Consider the following 21,811-nt stretch of genomic DNA (forward strand, 5'->3'; position numbering starts at 1 on the left):
CATGACTTAAGCATCAGTTCACGAACGCCAGGCGGAAAGATTAAAATTCGTGTTGGAAATATTCCAGCTAAATGCGGTCGCGCGCTTCTCAATAGAGGAAGATACGTTCTCCATTATAATTACTGCAAATACTATCTCGGATTAAAGTTCCCGGTTGTAAACTATGTAAACACAAATAAATTCGAAGCGAGTCGTGTACTCACGGCTACGTAAGAGTACTGTGTTTCGAGCCCTAGTGTACAATGTGTAGTGGATGTATATATTCTACGTAATATACCTTTTGCAGGGTTGGGAAGTAACGCGTTACTTGTAACGCCATTACCGTTACAGTTACTTTTTTTTATAACGGACTGGTAACGACGTTACTTTTCTTTTTCTGTAGCTGTAACGGTAACATAGTTATATTCTTTGAGTAACGGTAACAAATTCAACAGTTACTTTTATCGTTATTTTTTATAGTTTAAATTTTATTTATAATATAGATTTGTGTAATTCAGCCTTGAGTCATCGATCAGTTATCTGATATTAAATTATTATAAGACTCTTTGAAATTAAAACGCTATTTATTAAATTTAATATAGCTTTATCAAGCAGTGCATCTGTTAAAAGATTATTTAATATTGGTAATTCTGTATCAACTTTTTATTAAAAATTAATAAAAAATATCGATAAAATTTATAACAAATCCATATTTTGTAATTTAGATAATCCTATATCCTAGTGCGGATAATTCTTGCTTTATACATGTTATACTTATGAGTTTAAAATTATTGCGTTAAACATAAATTAGTACAAAAAATATATAAATTTAATTGTGTCTGTATTTATAAAAAAAAGATATTAAAAAAGAATATCGATAAAACCGCTTAAGGTTTTGGCTCCCTAAGGTATAAGTAAAAAGAATAATGTTTTTTGTAGATGTTAATCTCTTGAATACGATGAAATTGTTTAAAAATTTGTTAGGCTTAGAACACACCTTGAAAATTGTGTCAAGAATATGATGTATTTATAGAAAATCAAATGATATATGAAACCATCCATGTGAATTTTTTAAAGAGTAGAAAAAGGGATGAGATATATTTTATGTGTGTATGGAAGATGTAAGCAACTGAGTGTGAGGAAAGAAGAAATTTTGATAAATTATATAAAGTTAGAAAAGATTATCACAAAAATGCATCCGATAAAATGGAAGGCATTTAGAGAGAAGGGTTAAAGAGAAGAATAGAGAAGCTGTTTCTGTATGTTTAATTATTTAAACTATTAACAATACTACTCAACAAAAAAGCGATTAAACTAATTTAACTGCTTATTAAATAATATTATCATGCCATAACAAAAAGACTAAAATGACTTGATCTTTTATTAACTTTTTAACCGAAAGATAACAAAACGTTACTTTTTAAGTAACGATAACTAGTTATTTTTAAGAATCAGTGGCAGTGCGTTTTGAAATTTACTGTCAGTACTGAAAATCTATAATTCTTATTACATATACTATAGATTTTCAATACTGATGAATTTCAGAACGCAGCTAGTAATGAGTAACGGTAACTAATTACTTTTTTTATTATTTATAACGAGTAACGATAATTAGTCACTTTTAAAAAGTAACTTTCCTATTTCTGACCTTTTGTAACTGGTGTAATACAGGCTCGCGTGTACACGCGACCTCGTATACGCGATACCGATACATGCAAGGCGGTCTGAGAAGATATCGCTAAGTGGCCGCCGATACGGAACGACAGATCAGTTTAAGACTACCTGCCCCGGAAGGTGGAACTCTTTCGTAGAGAAATTGTTTACCGGTGATCGTGTATTCAGTTCAAGCCGCCGGCTTGACACGTTGATAACAGCTTAGAAGTGTACTCTGAAAAAATGGATCCTGTTAAAAAAAAGAAGAAAAAGACAGGTGAAAAGGTAGTTTTCGATCAAAATTGAAGTGCAAATCATACAAATGGAACTTGTGAATTGAATTAAATATGTGTTTTAAGGAAATTCCAAAGTCGTCTGATTTTAAAGCCTACATTTTTATTATCAACTATATTTTTAATTGGCTTTACAGAGTGTAAAATTCTTTTACAGAATTAAAGTACGTACAAAAATGTAGGGGTGAATGATCAAGTTTATATATAAAAAACAAAAAAAATATTTTTAATACGTCACGGTCGATAATTACTGTCACTTTACGATAATATTTGCTTAATATACAAAATCTACGATTTATACATATACATATATATATGTCGTAAATTTTGTATATTAAGCAAATTTTATCGTGAAGTGAAAGAATGAGGCCTACCTAGAAACAACATATGCGAACAATATTGTACAAGTGGAACTAAGATTAAAAGTCTAAGAAAAAAAGATATTCTGTTTAAAAAAACGAATTTTTTATTATATCTTTTAAATGGGTTTATAGAATTAAAAATGCTTTTACACAAAGTTTGCACAAAAATGAAGAAAGCAAAAATTATTATTAATAAAATTGTTCTTTGCTCTCTTCATTTTTTGCGTTCTTTAACTGTGTAAAAAAATTGGAATTCTGTAAAATTAATTCAAAGATATTTTCTAATAAAAAATGTTGGTGACATTATTGTTCCCGATCAAGTTTGAAGAGCACTTTTGCATCTTCTTAAATTTCTTCAAAAGTCAAATTAATATTTTAAATATTAAAATCCGAATTATTTCTTTATTATACAAGAAATTTTAGTACACTTTTTTTCTAGATTATAATAATCTATATAATTATATTTTGCTTGTATAATTAGTTACAATGCACATGCATCTTGAAAAGCTGCGATAAAGCTTTCTCTCAATGTAAGAAAAGTTTGAAAATTTAACTGAAACATTTTTTATAAAATTATAATAATTTAAAGACAAATATTATAATATTCGTGTGGGCTGTTATCTATCGCAGGATGATTACAAAAGATTAAAATCTTCTTTTATTTCAAAACGTCCGCCTTATCGATGACGTTTCTCAAGATAACAGCCAAAGAAAATTGACAGTCACAATGTTAAATTACGTCTAACTATTATTAAGTTGCTAACTTAATTATTATAGTTTAAAAAGTAATTTAATTATATAAAGCAATATAATAGCCTGCCTGATTACAATTCTAAATTAATAGATTAATTGTTTTACATCTACAACGGACTTTCCATATTTATTACTGCCAGAATTTATCTTATTTGATCATTTAATTTTTATTATAATTTTCATTTAATACTTACCCCGCAAAAGACTTTATAATAAATTTTATAACTGCTGGTATTTATTTCCAATATTTGGTTTAATGTCAACTTAAGTTCTCGTTTTATTCAAAAATATTTTTTTTATATTTGCTATCAAAGATTTATAAAGTAAAATACAAAATAAAAATAATTTAAAATTAATTAAATAATTTACCAGTATACTCGATAATAATTATTTAAAAATAATGACTTCGTCATTTGCGGAATATTGTGTACATTATTATCTGATCATGATGACCTAAATGCTTAAGAAATATCGCAATTCCTTAGACACAATTTCAGTATTTTATTGAGATCATCGAGGCAGTTTATCGAATGCCGTTCTCGAATCATATGCCAAAGGCAAAAAAACAATTTTCTCTCAGGAAAAAGTTTGCGCATTTGATTAAAAACTTCGATAATCGAGGAAAATGCATATCATGAAATGTATTATTCTCTAGTATTTGTATCGAGATAACATTAACTTTAAATGTTTATTTCAAAGAAACAAGTTTTATTCATGAAACTCGAAGCAAATTGCAATATTTCAAATGTGCATGAATTTACATCTAAGTGGATCGACGCTCCAAAGTCATTTTTGTTCCGTAACGCTCTAATGGATAATGTTTCATGTCTTAACCAGTTCTTCTTATTAGTCATATGTGACATAACAGTCACATAAACAATCATCCGTTATGGATTTGTATGTCATTACGTAATGGAACTAGCTGAAACAAATCAGATCTGTCAAACCGTTCCACGTGATTTATCTTTCTATTCGACAAATCGGTAAATGCCGGTGACTAAAAGCGTTAAATTTGTTTAAAAAGTCAGAAATAATGCATGTTCTTGGCAAATGAGTCACGTTCAATAGCAAAAGACCGATATGCTGTTACGGTATTATTGCGTTAGAATAAGCACGTGATACCATTGATTTAAAGTTACAAACACTAAACGATGATACTGTACACGATCTATCAATCGGACGGATGAAATGTTATCAATGCACTTATGAAAAGCTCATCTTACATCGTGTCTCATTCGAGAGAGAGTTAAATGCATAAATTCATTTTTGTTTAAAACTTTTATTTTATTTTACCACATGTTCAGATCTTGCCGAAATTCCAGTTAATTGATTACTTAAAAAATCCGATCTTTTTCTCGCAAAGAAAAGCATTCGGAAAAATTTTTGGATTTCTCTCACATCGACCTGTCTTTCCCACGAGTGTGCTTTTATAATTGAGAGCCAGCCTCGTACCGATCAGACGTAAAGAGAGAGAGAGAGAAAGAGAGAGAAAAAGAGCGCGTCCACCGCGGATAACTTTAACGAGACTTAACGAGTCTACTCATACAGACAGCTTCAGAGATCGTATTCCGCCCCTCCCACGCTGCCCAGATCTCTGTGATAATCATTCCGTCTCTATTCTACGACGCAGAAAGTGCTGCTATCCATCGTCGATCCTTGGGACGCGAAGGTGGCCAGTGTTGATCCGATCGAACTGGCCAAACGACGGGGCGTCTCCCTGTCCGTCTTGCCTTCTAATCAGGACGAGGGTATCAGTCAGGAGTGGTCGACCTTAAGCAGGTCCCTCAAGGTACCATCACCCTGGTACAAACCTGGTACCGGCTCCTCCGATCACGTCAGCTCCGCCAAATCCGAGGTATCGACGTTGATAGATCCGATCTGGTTGAATCCTTCGTACTCGCCGCAAAGGTATCTTCAATTTTCCATTTGATATATTAATAAAACAACCATTGCGGCACAAAAATTGAATTTAAATATAAATTATTGTCATCTGCTTTTTTTATACAAACGAGATTTCGATGATTTGGCATGAAAATCGTTTGGTGAACGAAATAATTTAGAATCGGCGAGACAAGGCGCGACAAGGTGGGAGAGGTCGACAATGGATTAATCAAGGCTCCGCAGGAAGTTAGCCGCGACGGTTTCGTTGATGCGGACGGTACAGCGGCGTCGGCGCGAGTGCATTTCGAGATCGACGGCGCGAAGCCGAAGCGGAATGGAGTGCGATGTGAGAACGGGCGTAATGTCAACGGTGTACCGCGAGTGCTGACGAAAAATCAAAACGCGAATAACGACAATTCGAGGCCCGAACGGCGACCGGTCGTGAGACAGAATCGCGCGAGCGAAGTGAATGCGAAGAGGAGGCAGGAGAATCCTTCACCGCGAACGGATCGTGGCGCGGAAGTCAACGGGGACAAGAAATATGCGAATGACGAACGGGACTCCTCTCGAATAGCCGGAGAGAAGCCAGCGATTGTCGACATCGTTCAGTGCTTAGTGGAATCCAGGTAGTTATATAATAACACGCCGTGCGAGTAATATGCTTTATTGGCATGTTTTCGCTCCTTCTCTCATTGTTCTAACTATCGAAAGACAGACGGAATAAAACAAAAAAAGAGGGACAGAATTTTCAATATCTTTGAAACTATGAAATAGTATTAAATAATTTTTACGAATATCGAATATTCTTTTAAATTTACAAACGAAAGGTGAGGAAAAAGTAAAAGTTCAACAACGCGAGTTTTATTTTACACGGCAGAACTTTGCAATATTCTTTTTTTTTTATGTTTCGAGGTACAGTCCGCAGACCGCGGCGGAGAGAAGAACAAAAAGGATGCCATCATGTCGTCGGCCAGAAACAGCGAAGGAAATAGATCTAGTGGGTAAGACAGGTATTCTATGTTAAGGTGTAGGACTGATCGACTGTAGCACTAGATGATTATGTGACAGAGAGAATTATGTTGGAATTAAGGCGAGATCTTCCGGTAGTTTAGGCTTATTAGGGTTGTTCAGGATCAGCCAGTGCGCCAACCATAATACAGGATCGGCTGGTCTGTACTTGCAACACTAGAGAGAAAGAGAGAGAGAGAGAGAGAGAGAGATTTGTTTAGTGCATAATTTGTTTGCAAAATATATCATAAGTATAATAATTTTAATAGATAAAAAATACTCTACCAATGTCAGACCTTCGACGAGAATCGGATTGACAGTTGCCCACAAATAGTCCTCAATCTTCTCGTCCCTTAGCAAGGGTTCACATATAACTGAGAGAAAAAGCAGGGAAAGATTTCTGGTTGGAAATAACGCTACTGAATATTAAGAATTATTAAGCATTTTACAGAAATAAAACAATTTTCTACAATTGGGGAAGAAAAAGTGAATCTCTTTCTCGGCCTGTTCGCGACCGCAGCTGCCGTGGACAGCGTTCTTTAAGTCATCTCCTTTGCGACCATATCTCGCTCGGATGCTGTCAGGAAAGTACAGACGCGCTTCCGTCACCTGAAACAAAGATTCTTCAAATAAATCTCCAAAAGTATTCGATTTCTAAAATTCTTATTTTAGGATCCTAATGGATTTATAATACAGTGGTCGGTCCTATGAGCCTCTTCCATTCTTCAACGGCGTTCTGCTTTGCTAGAACGAACACTATGATGGATCCCGAGGACATGTATGCTACTAGATGAGGGAAACTCAGTTCGCCAAAGCGATTGTTGTAGAATTCTGCAGCCTGTTCGGGTGTCAGCTGCAGCCAACGGGTCTGACAAATCTCGAATCCCTCCTCACATATTCGACCCTCGATTTCCTTCCTATAGACCACCGCTTCCGGCTTTATTATGGCCAATGTGCATTCGATATCCGGTTCCTCTTCTACGGTCTCTTGAATACTGACGGTCTCGACACAGACCGCTGATAATTTAAAACTCTCCTCTTCGCCGGAATAATCATATTCCGTGGGACAAACAAGTTTATACTGCAATTGTCAACGTAATTACTCGTTTGCGACAAATAATCTCTACAAATGATTTTACTTATCGGAGACATTTCTAATAAATTACCGTTCTGCTAGATTCACTAGAGGATTCTGTATCTGTCGACGAAGTTTTCGCAAAATCGCTTGTCGTATTGCTGCTAATGGATTCCACAGAATTGACCGGCAACCGTTCGGAATCAATGGGAACTGTATACTCAAGGATGTCTTTTCCAGGACGATATGGTACAGAACATTTCGAAAAAAGAGTTACAGTTTCCGGACCGATTTTCCCAGCAGTCTTGACATCTCGCTTTTGCGAACAGTCACACATTTTTATCTTGCACACAGGCTAAACGCTTCTTTAAGATTATTTGTATTATATTATTTTGTGTTCAAGTTTACGTTCAAGATTTTATTGTCACACAATCTTATTTTTCCATTTATTTATATATTTGCGAGCATTATGAAAGGTTATATCAATTTCCTCGATATTTATTTGTTATGCCACCGTCGTGGTAAAAAGTATTAACTTTTTTTTTTTTAATTACTCCAGTGATCTCCTTGATCTTTCGATCAACGGCGCCGCTGCAATTATCGCAATGTTTTCTTACGAGAGTTTGCTTTGCGATAAGTTAGCATATAGGAACATACCACTTGCGTAGATGCATTCGTTTTTTAATTTGCTAATATTGTGCGAATATTTATACAGCGATAACGAGTTTGAATTATGCAAATTTAGATATTACATTATATTATTGTTGATTATTTAATGGTACGTCCGCAAAATTAATTGTCACAACATGTTTCGAGGCATGTTTAAATACTTGTAATTTTTTCCCAATTATTCCTCTCAATTGACTTTCAGACTCTCCAGGCAAACTGAATGATGATGCTGTTAACGCAACCAAGCAAGAAAATAATCAGGAAACCACCAACGAGACGAAAACGGTGAAAGCACTTCCATCGGAAGTAACAGCGCTACGTGCGACGAATATAAGAAAGACCAGTATATCTATGCCCAGCAAACTCAACGAGATGGACGATCTTCGGATAGACAGACAAAACGTAAGTGTAATTTGTTTTAACAAATTGTATCCGCACTGATAATATTATTATTCCTTAATAGAAAGTAAATCTTATGTCTGCCTAATCATGAGATAGAAAAGTTACATAGCTACTATCTATTAACTCTTATTTCTCCTAGTAGCTATTTAATCTGGACTATTTATCTTATCTATTTATTATTCTTTTTAGCATACAAAGAGCATATTCCAATATATGCTATTAGTATTGAAAATCTATAATTTACATTATATTTATTATATATTTTTAATCACTAAAAAGTTTTTTATAAAATAAAATAATCTTAATCTGCAGATTAATCTAAAACTAGACAGCCACTGCATTTTTAATTAAATTGATTTCTTCTAGGATTATCTAATAATTTCCATGCAAAAGTTTTTGTGATATCTAACGTAAATTTATCATTAAAATAAAGGAGTCTTTGACGTCTCGTATAAGCTTATGTAAATATTAGAAGAGGTTGAAGAATATACTAACGAAGACGAAAATATTCTTTAGATGTCGAAAAAAAAGAAGTTATATATGTTTGTCGAAACAGTGAAAAAGAAGAGTTCAACAGTCAAACAATAACATCCCGTATTTCTCACCTATTGAATAATCATCAGTGTCAGTTTCTCCAATGACGAGAATAACGTTATATCGTACCTCTTCGATATCGTGCGTTCAAAAAAAAAAACTTTATTGTGATTAACTTAAATTAAATTTGGGATAACGATCGATACGCCACGATAGATTTTTATTAACGAGTTAATTGTATCCAATCTGTATCTTCAAACTATCTTACGATACAAGTTTTATATTTAACGTCAGGTGTAGCGTTTTTTTTTATCGCGTTAAAGATTACACAAAAGAAACGAAGAAGCGCGAAAGTGCTGAAGAAGTAAGCAATGAGTGGTATGGAGTGGTACGAGATAGATGTCAAGGATCACACTCACAGTTTGATATATTCCTTGAAGAACGTCTTGACTGACGTTAAGAAACGTAACATTGTTCAGGAGGTGCGGTTAAAAGCAATTTGCATTAAAAAAAGTTGTGTGATAATAATCTCAAAGCGTTCCAAAGTTCTAACGATTTAATAAATATCATTACAAATTAAAGAAAAAAATTATATAATATTATATGCAAAATTTCTATATTAAAATGAATTTAAATAAAATAACTTTTATTAATTTATGAAGTTAACGCTTCCTTCTGCTAATTGTATATTATAATATTTATATTCATGTGTTAATCTAGAAAAAAGATGTGACTTCTTATATTTATGGAATTACGTAATGTTTATCATTACAAGTTATATTCTGCAATTTTTCTTTAAAAAAGCAAGCTATTTACGCAAAGTCGTTCAATTCGAGCGATTATAATTTCGTATGATGTTTTCAGATTAAAACTTTTAAATTAAATTTTTCTACAATTTTATATATTTCTTTTTTCTACTTATACATTGTTTAACTTAAGATTCGTAAAATTTAAATAGACATAGATCAAAAGGAAAATTTTCTTATATTCATAATATTTTTCAATAGTTCAGTGATTTTAACACTAGATGTTTGATAGAAACGACAAACTTTTGATAAGATAAAAGTCGCTAATTAAGCACATTGTATTGCTAAAATGTATCAGCAATATTTAATCCAATTGTGTAATGTATAAATACCTATATTCCAGAAATGTTGCCGTGCAATGTAATTAGCATAACGCTAATATTTTTAAAACGAAGGTCGAGAAACGTACTCAAGTGACGTTTTACAGAGAAACGATAATATTGCCTAAAATATTCCGTTTCATGCTTGCTAAATTTTCCACTTGATATACGATGTGTAATAAACATGTTGTTGATAAGGAATACATTACTGACTACGGTCGTTGTACTTAATTATTTATCGATCAACATTCTATCGCAATTCGTACGCATAATAACGCGACATTGTTATAAATATTTCACGTGTTTTTATTTTCAATAACTTTTTAATAATTGTTTGAGAAGGATTTTAAAAGCGAAAAACATGAGTCTATAAAAAAATAAGATCCAAAAAAACATCTGCTCTTAATCCATTAGCGATTAATATAGATAAGGTGTCTTGCTATGTGATTGATAAAAGTAATTTACAACCTTGCTCAATTATCAATCGACGATTTGATTTAATTGTTTCATTGTACAGATGCCGGCGCGGTTTAGGCGTGGTTGTTCACACTTGAATTCCGTATTGTGATGTTTCAGGGCACAGCCTCAAAATTTACAAGAGAGGAGAGCGAGACCAGCAGCAGCGTGACTTTCAGCAACAGCGGCTCGACTCCGAATGGAAGTCCTCTGGGATCCGAAACTGAAGAGGAAGCGAATGACGAAGAAATGGCCAAGTAAGTGTTAGATTTGATGATCAATTAAAATTAAAAGACAAATCGGAAGAAAAGGAAAGAATTCAGAACCGGTAATTTCGCGTGTTCTAGTTTACAATTCCGATTCAGTGTCAGAGTTTTAGTTACTTTTTAGTCAGACTCTTTTTAACTCTTCAGTCAGAGTTACAGTTTATTTAATGACGATTAAAGTTTTATCAGTCTGAATAGTTGGTTTCGGTCGATTTCTCGTAGATGTAGATGCGAGTGAGATACAATCCAAGTGATAAACTTTCATGGCAAGTTTTGACGAATGATAATAGCATGGCACAACGTATTACACGCTGCTGTCATATTTGCCATTCCAATATTGATCTGGTTCGCACCTGTGTTATCCCGTTTCAACCGCTTAATAAATCTACAAATGCCCGATGCCACCGAGCTTGAGACCGGAGGAATAGCTCCGTGTAGCTTACTGACAGGAGATGGATATCTCTCGCCTGCAATTTTCTCTCGGCGATATGCGCTCTAAATGCGCAATTTGCATTGTAACACCCTACTGGACGTGTACACGAGGTACTGTTTATCGTTCTCACTTGCGGTCGCGTTCCGACTGAGCAAATGAAACAAGCGTACCTATCTGACCGTATTCACGGTCATCGTCGGGTCCGACCTTCCTTCATATATCGCTTCAGGGTTATCGCGCTATAAGAGTTGCCTCCCGTAATCGCCGCTTTTTGGTCAGTAGTCGACACTCGATCATAATTACGGCTTCCTCGCTTTTTCGTACAAGCATAATTGTTCAAAATTTTTTGTTACTGTTTCTCTGGACCATTTTTGCATCGAATATATAAGTGCACTTAAATCTTTAATACAGATTTATGCCTATGTGCTTGTGATTTTTCAATTAAAAAATGGAATTGATTCAAAGATTAGAATATAGAATTAAAACATTAGTTTACCGAAATTGATTAAAATATTAGTTTATCGATCACAATATCAGTGCTTTTACCAAGACGAAAAGATGATTCCCAGATATGATGTCGGTAGTGCCGTATCGTTGCAAAGGTACAATGACATATATCGTTATCTTTGAATAAAAATTAAAAATAGAGAAACTCACTGTTTATTTATTTAAGTCCACTTTAGGTAATCTATAATTTTGTATCAGATACAAGACGTTTTTGGATAGAATTCTATTTGTGATTTGATATACATGCATTTCAACTTTTATTTTTTTATATATATTTTAATTTTTTAATACTTTTTGCATTTTATATGTAGCACAAAATTACAAATAGAATTCTGACCCAAATCTAAAATGGATTTTATATATAATCAATGATTGTCTCGACATTTTTCAGAGTACCGCTGCAAGCTCCACCGCGAAGGAAAAGCAGAATCGTGTCATCTTCGGTCAATGAAAAAATGGGAAATGACGCTACGGAACTCTCGAGTGCGCAAAGTGCGACTTCTACGATAACCAGCGTGAACAGCATCAGCAGTCTTCTGAAGGAGAAATTGCAATTGTCATTACCGCAAGCGTTGCGTAGCAGTGCAAAACGTCAAAATGCTGATTATAGGTAAAGATGGAAATCTCACAGAATTTAAATAACAGATATACTGAAATCTAATAAGAATTATACGTTCATATTACAATCATTATTTAAAGGCATTCAATAATTCTTTAACAAATTAATTTTTTGCAGGCTTAAAGCATTTGTCGGTATCTTATTCCTCTGCATCGTCTTTCTTGTGGGATTCGCTCATATTTATTACACTCAGCACGTCTTACAGCGAGCTTATTTTGAGAAATTTAGGTGAGTAGTTGCTATTGCAATCGATACAATAACACGTAAAAATTATTTAGCATTGTATTGGCGTATTATTCAAAGAGTGATATTTCGATAGTCGGCGGCATCGCTTGTCGTCTACTCTGAAATAACTTTCGGTCGTTTGCCTCTGCCAGGAAGCGCCTAATGGAATACATTAAGGCTCGTTTATCGTGCTGATCTCGTGCCAGTCTCAAAATGCGTATTCAATTGGTAACCCAACATGCACGCTTAACTTTTCAGGGGCTGCAATATCTTAGAATCGTGGGAGGGAGAGCTAAGCACCGATTATCCAATATTTTACGCAACAAATTTTTCTTCATTAACGTACATAATATGACTTGACAAATATTTCCTATAGTTCTCGCTTCATCATTTTATTATCGCGAAGATTATAAAAGAAATTTCTCTTTACAATTATTTATAGCATCGATTTTCCTTTTAGATTCAATAAAAACGAAAGAGTGATGAGAGTCTACAGCAGCACTGGGGCAGAGGTCATTGCCGCTCGGCTCGGTGAGGGTATCCCACCGAATACAGGAGTGTATCCTTGTCTTCCTCATCATCAGCGACAGGACTCGGTCTGCCTCGAATGGCTGCAGCAAACGCGATTGTACCTCGCGCATACGAAACGCGAGGGTATGCACTGCTACCATGTCACCTGGCAGAGCCTGAGCCCCTATTACAATCCCAAGGATTGCTTTGACTGGTCCTCGAAGCGAGGTCATTGGTACGGCGCCGGTCAGATTCAAAACATGGCATATCCACTGGAACACGGTCGTCTAGAACTGAGTCCCTTTATCACGGGTGACGTGAGGAAACATCCCTTCGGTAACGTACTGAAGAGATATTTTCTCAATTCGAAAGGCGCTACAATCCTGGTAGATCCCGAGACGCCGCTTTACGTCTCCATCAACGCAAATCGTACCAACGACTTCTGCCTGCAGGCTAAACACGACGCCTTTGCTTACATTAATCACTTGACGCCGCTACCTCAGCTTAATTACACTATCTGCGCAACCGACAATATGAAGAGTCTGCACTCCTCGATGGCAGAGAAGTCTCTATGGGATGGTTTGAAGCCTGACGAACTGCACGCCGTTCATTCTCTGCTGTCTGAACCGGTCTGGCAGATCTCGCCGACCAACGAGGCTGCCATTTACAATTACACGGAAGATGTGATCGCACTGGGATTCCTCCGCCAAGGGCATGTCTTGCTCAGTGAGGAATGGCAGCCCAGTCCAGGTGATTTCGTATTAGACGAGGAACGATTCCCGTCTATGGAGGAGACTATCAATATCATTCATCGCAGAGGATTTAGGATAGTATTCAGCATCCAGCCATTTATTTCTACGGAATCCATTAACTTCAAGGACGCTGTCGCTAATAGATTGCTGATCTCCGAGAGAGGGAGCGATCCTAGGATTCCGGCATTAACAAGGTCGTTAGTCAAGAATTTATTAATATAAATTACTATACTAGTTACTATGGGAAACATTTTTTAAAAATAATTTATATTTAATTTCAGATACAAACAAAGTAACAGCGCTGGCGTGCTCGACATCACAAACAACAAGACCTTACCCTGGCTGCAGACGAAGCTCGAAAGTTTGATCATGAAGTACCACGTGGATTCATTCTACCTCGATCTCGGCACTGCTCAGGATATGCCACATTATTACAAGTGCGAACAGCCTCTGACCAATCCCGATCATTACAAGACCATCTTCACTCGCTCGATATTAGGCACCATACCCGTGATCGGCGTTTCCAGCGCCATTTCCAGGCCACGGGCACCTGTCTTTGTATCTCTTCCTCCCTTTCCGTCGTCTTGGAAAGCTATCAAGACCGTCATTCCCACTGTTCTCAGCTACGGCATGATCGGTTATCCGTTTATTATGCCAGGAGCGGTGGGCGGCGATGTGGCGCTTCCAATGTCGGACAACAATCCAGATAATGATTTCGAGGTAGATCTGCCAGACAAGGAACTCTATATCCGCTGGCTGCAGCTGTCCACCTTTTTGCCGGTGATTCGCTTCACCCATCTGCCGAGCAAATACTCAGACGAATCTGTCCTAGAGATCGCCAAGAGGTTGACTACCTTACGACAAAAGACGGTTACGCCGTTATTGAAGAAGTATGCGAATGAGACTTTGGACACCGGTTTGCCTATTATCAGGCCACTCTGGATGCTGGATCCGGCCGATCCGGCGTGCCACGTGGTGGTCGATGAGTTTTCCGTAGGCGAGGAGTTGATCGTAGCGCCGGTACTCTATTCTGGTAGCAGACAGAGGGAAATCTATCTACCAGCTGGGGTCTGGAGAGATGGTATCGACGGCAGCCTGAGAAAAGGCTCGAGATGGATTCATAATTACAGAGTAGCCGAGGACAAAGTTGCGTATTTCGTCAAGATGCCGGATAACACGAGATTCTGAAAGATGCAATATCGCTTGACAGCTTTTACGTCACGCGTTGCATCGCAGTCTTGCTGAAGAATCTCAAATTTAAAACGAACAATTATTCGGTTAGATGTGAGTGATCGTTTCGTACGATCACTTCGTGCATGGTTTGCTCGTATGCTAAATGAAACAAACGTGTCGTGCGATCAATTCGTTAGTATGAATATTGACTGCTTATCTATTTTTATCGAGATCTTGATTCTTTATTAATATGCAAGACAAACTTGTTCCCCTTGGACGAATCCCAAAAGTGCAGAAAAATAATCGTGCATTAACAAATGCATATCACTGTGTTTAAAATAGCGAGAACTTTCCAAACGCGATATTCAGTGTATTAAATAAATGTATCTAAAATTTGCGATTAAAATAATTAAATATATTCAACGTTGTGATCCTTGACAGAGTGCAACAGGATTGTTAGGGATAAATACTTAACGGCATGTAAACCCATGAGAGATTTACACGTGCATTAGTCGCCAGAGCGTGCTATTCAATATTCAACGAATATATCGAAAAGATTTTGATTACAATGAGAGTATCCAATGTTATTATGTGCTATGGATATAAGATTATTGTATCATCAGTACCAGTATCATATTACAATGCACCAAATATCGATACACACATTGAAAGAACAAAAATCAATTGTAGATTAAACTCTGTGTGTCAACTATATTTATTTTACCTAACAAAAATGTGATTTTTTACACTTCCTACCAATTCTACCAGTATTCTATTACTGTAATTAATTTGTATCTTTTTTACATATTTTTCAATAATATGAAAAAGATAAAGACATGAGTACAGTTAAGAATGCATTTGGACGCAGTTTTGCAGGGCACACGAGGCTATTTATTTTTTTCTTCTTTTTGTTCATTACAAACTTACACGACATGTAAAACAAAATACGTGAGCATGCAGAAGCGGGATACGAAACCGGTGCGATTCCCGATTGATCTAACTTACGATGCTGCAGCCACGAAAAGGTGTATCTCATGTCACGATCGTTTTCGTGACTCGAATGTAATAGTGAATGTGATAATTTTCGCGTGTCTCTGCACAGCATCCAGTTCTGAACGCAGCGGGATCACGTCCGGGATCCTTGATCCTTATGCAAAAACATCTCGAACAGGCGGCTGATCTACGGTCGATCGACGAGGAGAAAATCAAGACATGTGAGGCACACAGGCGACAAATTCTAAGGTATAGTGTATATTTATTATATTATTATTTTTATCATATAGCGTAACATCGTTATTTCTATAATAATAATAATAATAATCATAGCACCATGAACACTCCACAGTAAATTTTTTTCTATTTTTTTTCCTTTTAATTCGTTATTCGAAAAGAATGCGACGCGCGGATGCGCTACGACGGGTGAGAACCGCGTAATCGTATAATCGTATAAGGAACTCGAACAACACTAGAATATCAGGGAATATCCGAGCGACGTCCACGGTGCATTCCCAGCATTTCTCGGAACGTTTTTTAGACGTCTCTCTAATTTCGCGCAGTCCGAAAGCGCGAAGTCTCGTAATAGCAAATATGAATGATTTTTTTCGCTTTTCCTCTCTTGCAACAGGAAACGAAATGTCTGACTACAGCCTCTCGTAGAGAGAATTTCTCGGAAAATTTTGCGGAGAAAAGGTGTGTACCTTTTGATTCTGTCGATTGATGCCATCCGTCCGACTGGGAATAAGAAGTGATGAAAGCGCGAGCGAATCGAAAAATGTCGAGAACGGAAGGTCGTCACTTTTCTCCATTATTTTCCGGAACGCCTGGTAATTTTTCTCATCTAATTAATAATGCTATTATTGATTGTTCTTCGGTGAAATCATCGTTCTCGCACCCGTCGGGCATCGCGATTTTGGGGGTTCGTACAGGTGTTGAGGCTCACATTTTTCACATCTTGCTTTCTCTCCTGTTTCTTCTTTCTCTCTCTCTCTCACTCTCACTCTCTCTTTCTGTCTTTCTTTCTCACGCTCTCTTTTATACTCCCTTTCTTACGTACTTTGTTCATATATTATATAGATATCTATATATATAATATATTTTTTTTCTTCCTTCATATTTCCCGCTATTCTGTTTCAATGAAGCTCGTTCCTAATCATTTATATTTGTTCTTTTTTTGTAATTTTTATAATTTTTATTTAAATTACTCCAATAAATTCATTGTTTATTTTATCTATCCTGCGCGCATCATCATCGATCGACAATAGCTTCTCATTTAATAGTTTATTAATTTATTTTGTTTCGTTAAATTGAATTTTATAATTTTAACATCCTACCTAGATAACTGGTCATTATATTACTTGTCAATAAATAATATGTAAATACATAGGTACACATATTTCATCGTCATCATCCTTCTCTCTCCCTCTCTTGTTTAATCTCTCTTCCTCTCTCTCTCTCTTTCTCTCTCTTTCGCTCTCTCTCTCTCTCTCTTTACTTTTCTCTTAAATACTTTTCTCTTGCACATAAATTCGTTATCATACGTATGAAGGTATCGATAAATATAAAAATTCTCTATTCATGTATATGACAGAAAGAGAACGATGATGATGATGATGATAATGACCCTCTCTCATAAACGTAATCGTAATATTAATAATATTAATAGTATAATCGCAATAATAATAGTAGTAGCACAATAATATTAATCGCAATGATAACAAGCACAATAGTCGTTAAAAGTAATTATATTTATAACAATATCGATCGTTCTTGTTTTTCTCTTTTTTCTCGATGTCATTTACGCCACGCTACGCTTTCTCCTTCTTACCTCTTTTTCTATTACAAAATTCTCTCGCTTGTCCTCTCTTTTGCTAATTGGGAAAAATAAAATACTGACTCCAACGAAGTAAGACAATATAATCTCGCGTCTCCTTGACAACTAATTCTCGAATAAACGCGCCTCTGCGTCTCCGGATAATCTACCCGAATACGATAAAAAAAAAAAATCGTGAACACAAACGAAGAATGAACAATAAATAATCAAACGAATGACAGATGAGCACGTGGGCGATACGATATATATATATGCGTGTAAGAAAGTAAATCTCGCGATCGGAACAGAAACTCGTGTGTAACTTACAGGCGGTAAAAAACTTACGCACTAATCTATAGAAACCGGGCTCTTGAGCCACTCTACAGCTTCTCGTTTGCAGCGACAAGACAAATCGCTTTCATCGCCGTCTCCCCCGATATCACCGTACCTCAATATCGTCATCAACGATCGGTCTAATCGAGCACCATCGTTTTCGTGTAGGCACGAATGTGTCTCGTATAGAGGAGAGCTTTTTCCGATTTTCATTCGGCGAAATCCGCTATAAAGTCATCAGAGAATCAAGCTTCAATCGGACAATACAATATGCGAACAACATCCTGATCTCAGACGTTCTAATTTTTTTCAAATAATACTTAGTCTCTTGACTTCCGTGACAAAATCATAGGATGTCTATTGTAGACAAGGCCTATCACTTTTGCAATATCAATTTCGTCAAAATGTTACTTCCGTCTGTGGATCTCGCGAGAATGGTAAAGGTGTCCTCTATAAGTTACAGTTCGATATTGCGCTTAATCGCACTTCGTCTCTATTACCTGTATATTGATTCTTCTTCTGGCCTATGTTTTCTCTATTATTCCGGATAATGATCAATTCTTACGTACATACTTCCTCAATCGCAGCTGCGGTCATTCTCGCACCAAGTCAAACCGACGTTTTTGATTTAGATTTGGATTTAATTAATTCAAGGCGATATATCTTGGCTTGACATGACGTTGTCGGCACACGACAATTACGATCTAGGACTACGCACGCAAGGTTGGCTAGATGAATCTTTAAGATATAATTATAAGAAGGACGTCAAGACATCCGATCTCTTTCGGTCTCCTGGACAAGATAAAGTACCTTCATGCAGCATAAGCGTCTAAAATTGTAAAAAAAACGTCCGAAAGAACTTGGTTTTCCGGAAGTATTTTACGTATACATCGTGTACATACATTTTAGACCTTTGTGCTGCTTGAGCAGAACTTAACGTATCATACTATCAACTTTCTCACGAATATTCTCTGATAAATGCGCACCCTCGCATCGGGAAAAGCACAGCTTTCCACGAGTGGAACGCTGTCGCCGTCCACTTCCGCCGTAAGATAAAAATGAATGGAAGGCCTGTCATCGATCATGCTAAAAATAATCATGTCCTATGTAGAGCTTATCTCAAATAAGCGTGATGTTCTCTCTCTCTCTGCGTTATCAGATCGTTGTCCGTCGTTGTGTTCGTCACCATCGTCTTGTCAGTTCGTCACGCTTTGGCTTAAAACACCTTAGCTTAAGAAAAAGTTAAGTACAAAAAGTTTCATCCGTCTTAATCGATCCTTTCGAATGCATTCTTGGTGATTTCGAGATCAAGCCAGCGACAAACCGCGAAATCTGGGAACGGATTTATTTATTCAAAGATCAAAGATTGGTTTTATTTGGGCATTGTCGATACCTCAGAAAACAGCGATCGGCCAAAATCTTTTCACGCCGCTATAACTTCGTCCGATCTGTTCTTACGAGAACACTAACTTCTTACAACGAAGATCCAATTTAAGTTTCTTTTGGAAACTCTTCCTTCATACTGCCGATCGAGTTTTCTCCGTCATTATCGTTCTTCTTTTGAAGAATTGCTTTCGACAGATTATTTTTTACCCGATAATTCCTCCTGGGAGTCGTCGGGTGTCTTCGGGCATTTCCTTGAATCACTTCTCGAGGAAACTTTCCTGCAACATGTCTGCTCATAAACTAGATAACCTGCAAAAATTGTTTATGCGATCACAATAATTCGATCATCGTGAAATATTTTCCATTATCACCTTCGATGCATCTGATACTTGTTTTCGTCGGATTAGAAATGCGATACGTGGCTCCACGTGAAGGAGACAGATTTATTTCTCTTTGGAAAACAACGTCATCGGCCACAACGCAAGTCTGACGTATGTAATGTCGATGATTATAAAATATTCTTGGTGCTGCGATCGCTGTTTTCCAAAGTACCGCAGCCTCAGAAAACAAAGGCTCCCACGACCGAAGGCAATCTAAGGAAACTATCGAAAAGACGGATTGTTTAATCGTCAGATGGACGTTTTGAGACATGTCACCATCGCCCTGCACTCTCCTCACGACAACGAAACGCTCTACGAATTTCTTCCGGCGTCATCCTCGTCGGACTCCTCGGCTGGCTCTGACCGCGTCGTCCGGTGCGGACGACGCGGTGACGGAATCTGTCAAATACGCGATCACCATTCCTCCGTGTATCTCTATTCTCTACGATATAGAAACACGATACACACAGATAATTCCTATCCTAGTACTTCTTGATGGAATTTAGTTCCGTTTTACCTATGCACGAATAGATATTTACGACGAGAAAGGGGACCGTTAATCACGTAACAACGAAGAATAATGTTATCGCAGGTGAAAACGCGGATCGTTCTCCTCGTGCCTCACGTCCTTACTCGTGCCCCGTTGAAGGACGGCACGAACGATGAATCCCCGACAAACGCGCATTCCATGTATGTCCGTTTTTACAATGTATGCCTACCCCGCGTAAGTAATTAAGAACCGCGGTACTTCTCTCTCGTTTTTTTTTCTTTTTTTTTTCTCTTAAACTGATGCACTAAATACTACGCGGTGCTCTTGAAGCGGCAGCTGTGTCAGAGATATTAAAGTTTTACCTTGATCTGCTGATTGAGGAGAGGATGCGGGCGAGGAGATCGACTTTTCGATCCGCGATTCGGTGGACCGAAAATTGGAATGCGCTAAGAACAATTTATAGTTTTCGGTAACTAGCGCACAGATTGTTACAAGATCGCGGCGCTTACGGATCGTCGTCGATTCGCGATTGGTCGTTTCTCGTGCAATGTCATAATCAGCGTTCCCATCCCCCCACCCCCCTTTGCTTTTAGCGTCAGCGCGAAATCTTCGCGAGAACGTCCTCGACTTGAGCAGTGATCGATAAGATTAATTGCAGGCGGTATCAGCGCACTACGGGCTGCGAACGGTGCAGAATGCGGAAATATAAACGTCCGTCGATGGGCCGCAGCATGTATCTTAATGAAATTCTCCCTGTTAATCGACTTCTTAGAAGTAGATAATTAATTTATACCTTGTATCCCCGTGCAAGAGAAGAAACCCTCGCGATCCGTTCCTTTCTCTCTTTCTTCTCGTCGCCCGCACCGACTCCTCAGTGCGAAGGAATAAGGAGAACGTCCTAACTTAGATTAAACTGGGATTAAACAATCCCAATGTAAGATCTGAGCGCGATCGAAGGTCGGTCTCGCTTCCTCGGGACTGCCTCTACATCGTTCGACGGGATTTCTACGATTCTGCTAGGCCGCGGAGCTACGACCGCGAGGGAATCTCGAAAGTTCGAAATACTCTGTTCGTCTTCGGGTCCTCTAAAAAGGGGAGGTCAGAAATCGCCTGACGGGACGGTAGGTCGGCCTGAATGCTCGACTCTGTATTTTTGCTTCTCTTTTTTTCTCTCTTTCTTTTTCCCCTGCAGCAATGGGTCCGAAAGTGCCGAAATGTAATACGTTTCGGACGCCGCTCAGAACTCGACTATTACGGCTGAGCAGGCTGCCAATCCCTAGAACTCGAGCCTATAGGCGCTGCAACTAGTCTCATGATCCTGAAGATTAATAGTGCACCGGGACGCGGACGGTGACAGGTCTATGTGGTTTGCCGCGAGCGCCTCTTCATTATCGGCGACCCAGTAGCCTAAAGTGTCAGTGTCGTAGGTTGGAATCATGGTTACCTCTGAAAAAAAAAGAAAGATATAAGTACATCAAAATACACTTACAATATATTGCAAAGAGAAAATAAATAATTTAGTAATTTTGTTTAAAATTAAGTTAATATTAGCTATCAAAAAATATAATAAGTAATCAATAAAATATTATAGAATTATTACAGAATTATTATTATGGAATTTGAAATATATAAATTATAAATTATTTTTCTATTTTGAATAAAAACAACGTACGCGAAGAATATTATCAATAATTTGTGATTTGTGGAAAAGTGCAGATATGTAACGTTTTTAATGCA

General features: G+C 37.1%; 2 protein-coding genes across 8 annotated transcripts in view; one reads left to right on the top strand and one right to left on the bottom strand.

Annotated features, from left to right (window-relative positions):
* Nucleotides 1–832: 832 nt before the first annotated feature.
* LOC105834268 (myogenesis-regulating glycosidase) lies at nt 833–16,814 on the top strand. Of its 5 annotated transcripts, none has more exons than XM_012676614.3 (10): nt 833–1,917; nt 4,671–4,948; nt 5,101–5,547; nt 5,834–5,922; nt 7,876–8,075; nt 10,312–10,448; nt 11,789–12,007; nt 12,134–12,244; nt 12,702–13,697; nt 13,785–16,814. In XM_012676614.3, the coding sequence occupies exons 1-10, from the start codon at nt 1,876–1,878 to the stop codon at nt 14,689–14,691; spliced, it is 3,426 nt and encodes a 1,141-aa protein (XP_012532068.1). In that variant the 5' UTR covers nt 833–1,875; the 3' UTR covers nt 14,692–16,814. The 5 variants fall into 5 exon arrangements, with proteins under 5 accessions (XP_012532068.1, XP_012532070.1, XP_012532075.1 ...); XM_012676616.3 differs by having other exon boundaries at nt 5,840–5,922; XM_012676621.3 differs by lacking the exons at nt 833–1,917; nt 4,671–4,948 and having other exon boundaries at nt 5,406–5,547; nt 5,840–5,918.
* Nucleotides 16,815–17,145: 331 nt separating this feature from the next.
* LOC105834267 (microtubule-associated protein futsch) overlaps nt 17,146–21,811 on the bottom strand; it is a 49,105-nt gene continuing 44,439 nt past the window's right edge. For all 3 annotated transcript variants that reach the window (XM_036295284.1, XM_012676612.3, XM_028192142.2), the window contains one exon: nt 17,146–21,520. In XM_036295284.1, the coding sequence (XP_036151177.1) occupies nt 21,351–21,520 (170 nt within the window). In that variant the 3' untranslated portion in view covers nt 17,146–21,350. The remainder of the gene's footprint in view (nt 21,521–21,811) is intronic.

The sequence above is a fragment of the Monomorium pharaonis genome, chromosome 1 (genome assembly GCF_013373865.1).
Source record: "Monomorium pharaonis isolate MP-MQ-018 chromosome 1, ASM1337386v2, whole genome shotgun sequence".
Taxonomy (NCBI): domain Eukaryota; kingdom Metazoa; phylum Arthropoda; class Insecta; order Hymenoptera; family Formicidae; genus Monomorium; species Monomorium pharaonis.

Excerpts from the sequence above, each read along its gene's own strand:
- LOC105834268 (XM_012676614.3), top strand. The coding sequence starts at position 1,876 with ATGGATCCTGTTAAAAAAAAGAAGAAAAAGACAGGTGAAAAG. Across the intron at positions 5,548-5,833 it reads CAGTGCTTAGTGGAATCCAG|GTACAGTCCGCAGACCGCGG; the intron begins GTAGTTATATAA and ends TTATGTTTCGAG. Across the intron at positions 8,076-10,311 it reads TTCGGATAGACAGACAAAAC|GGCACAGCCTCAAAATTTAC; the intron begins GTAAGTGTAATT and ends GTGATGTTTCAG.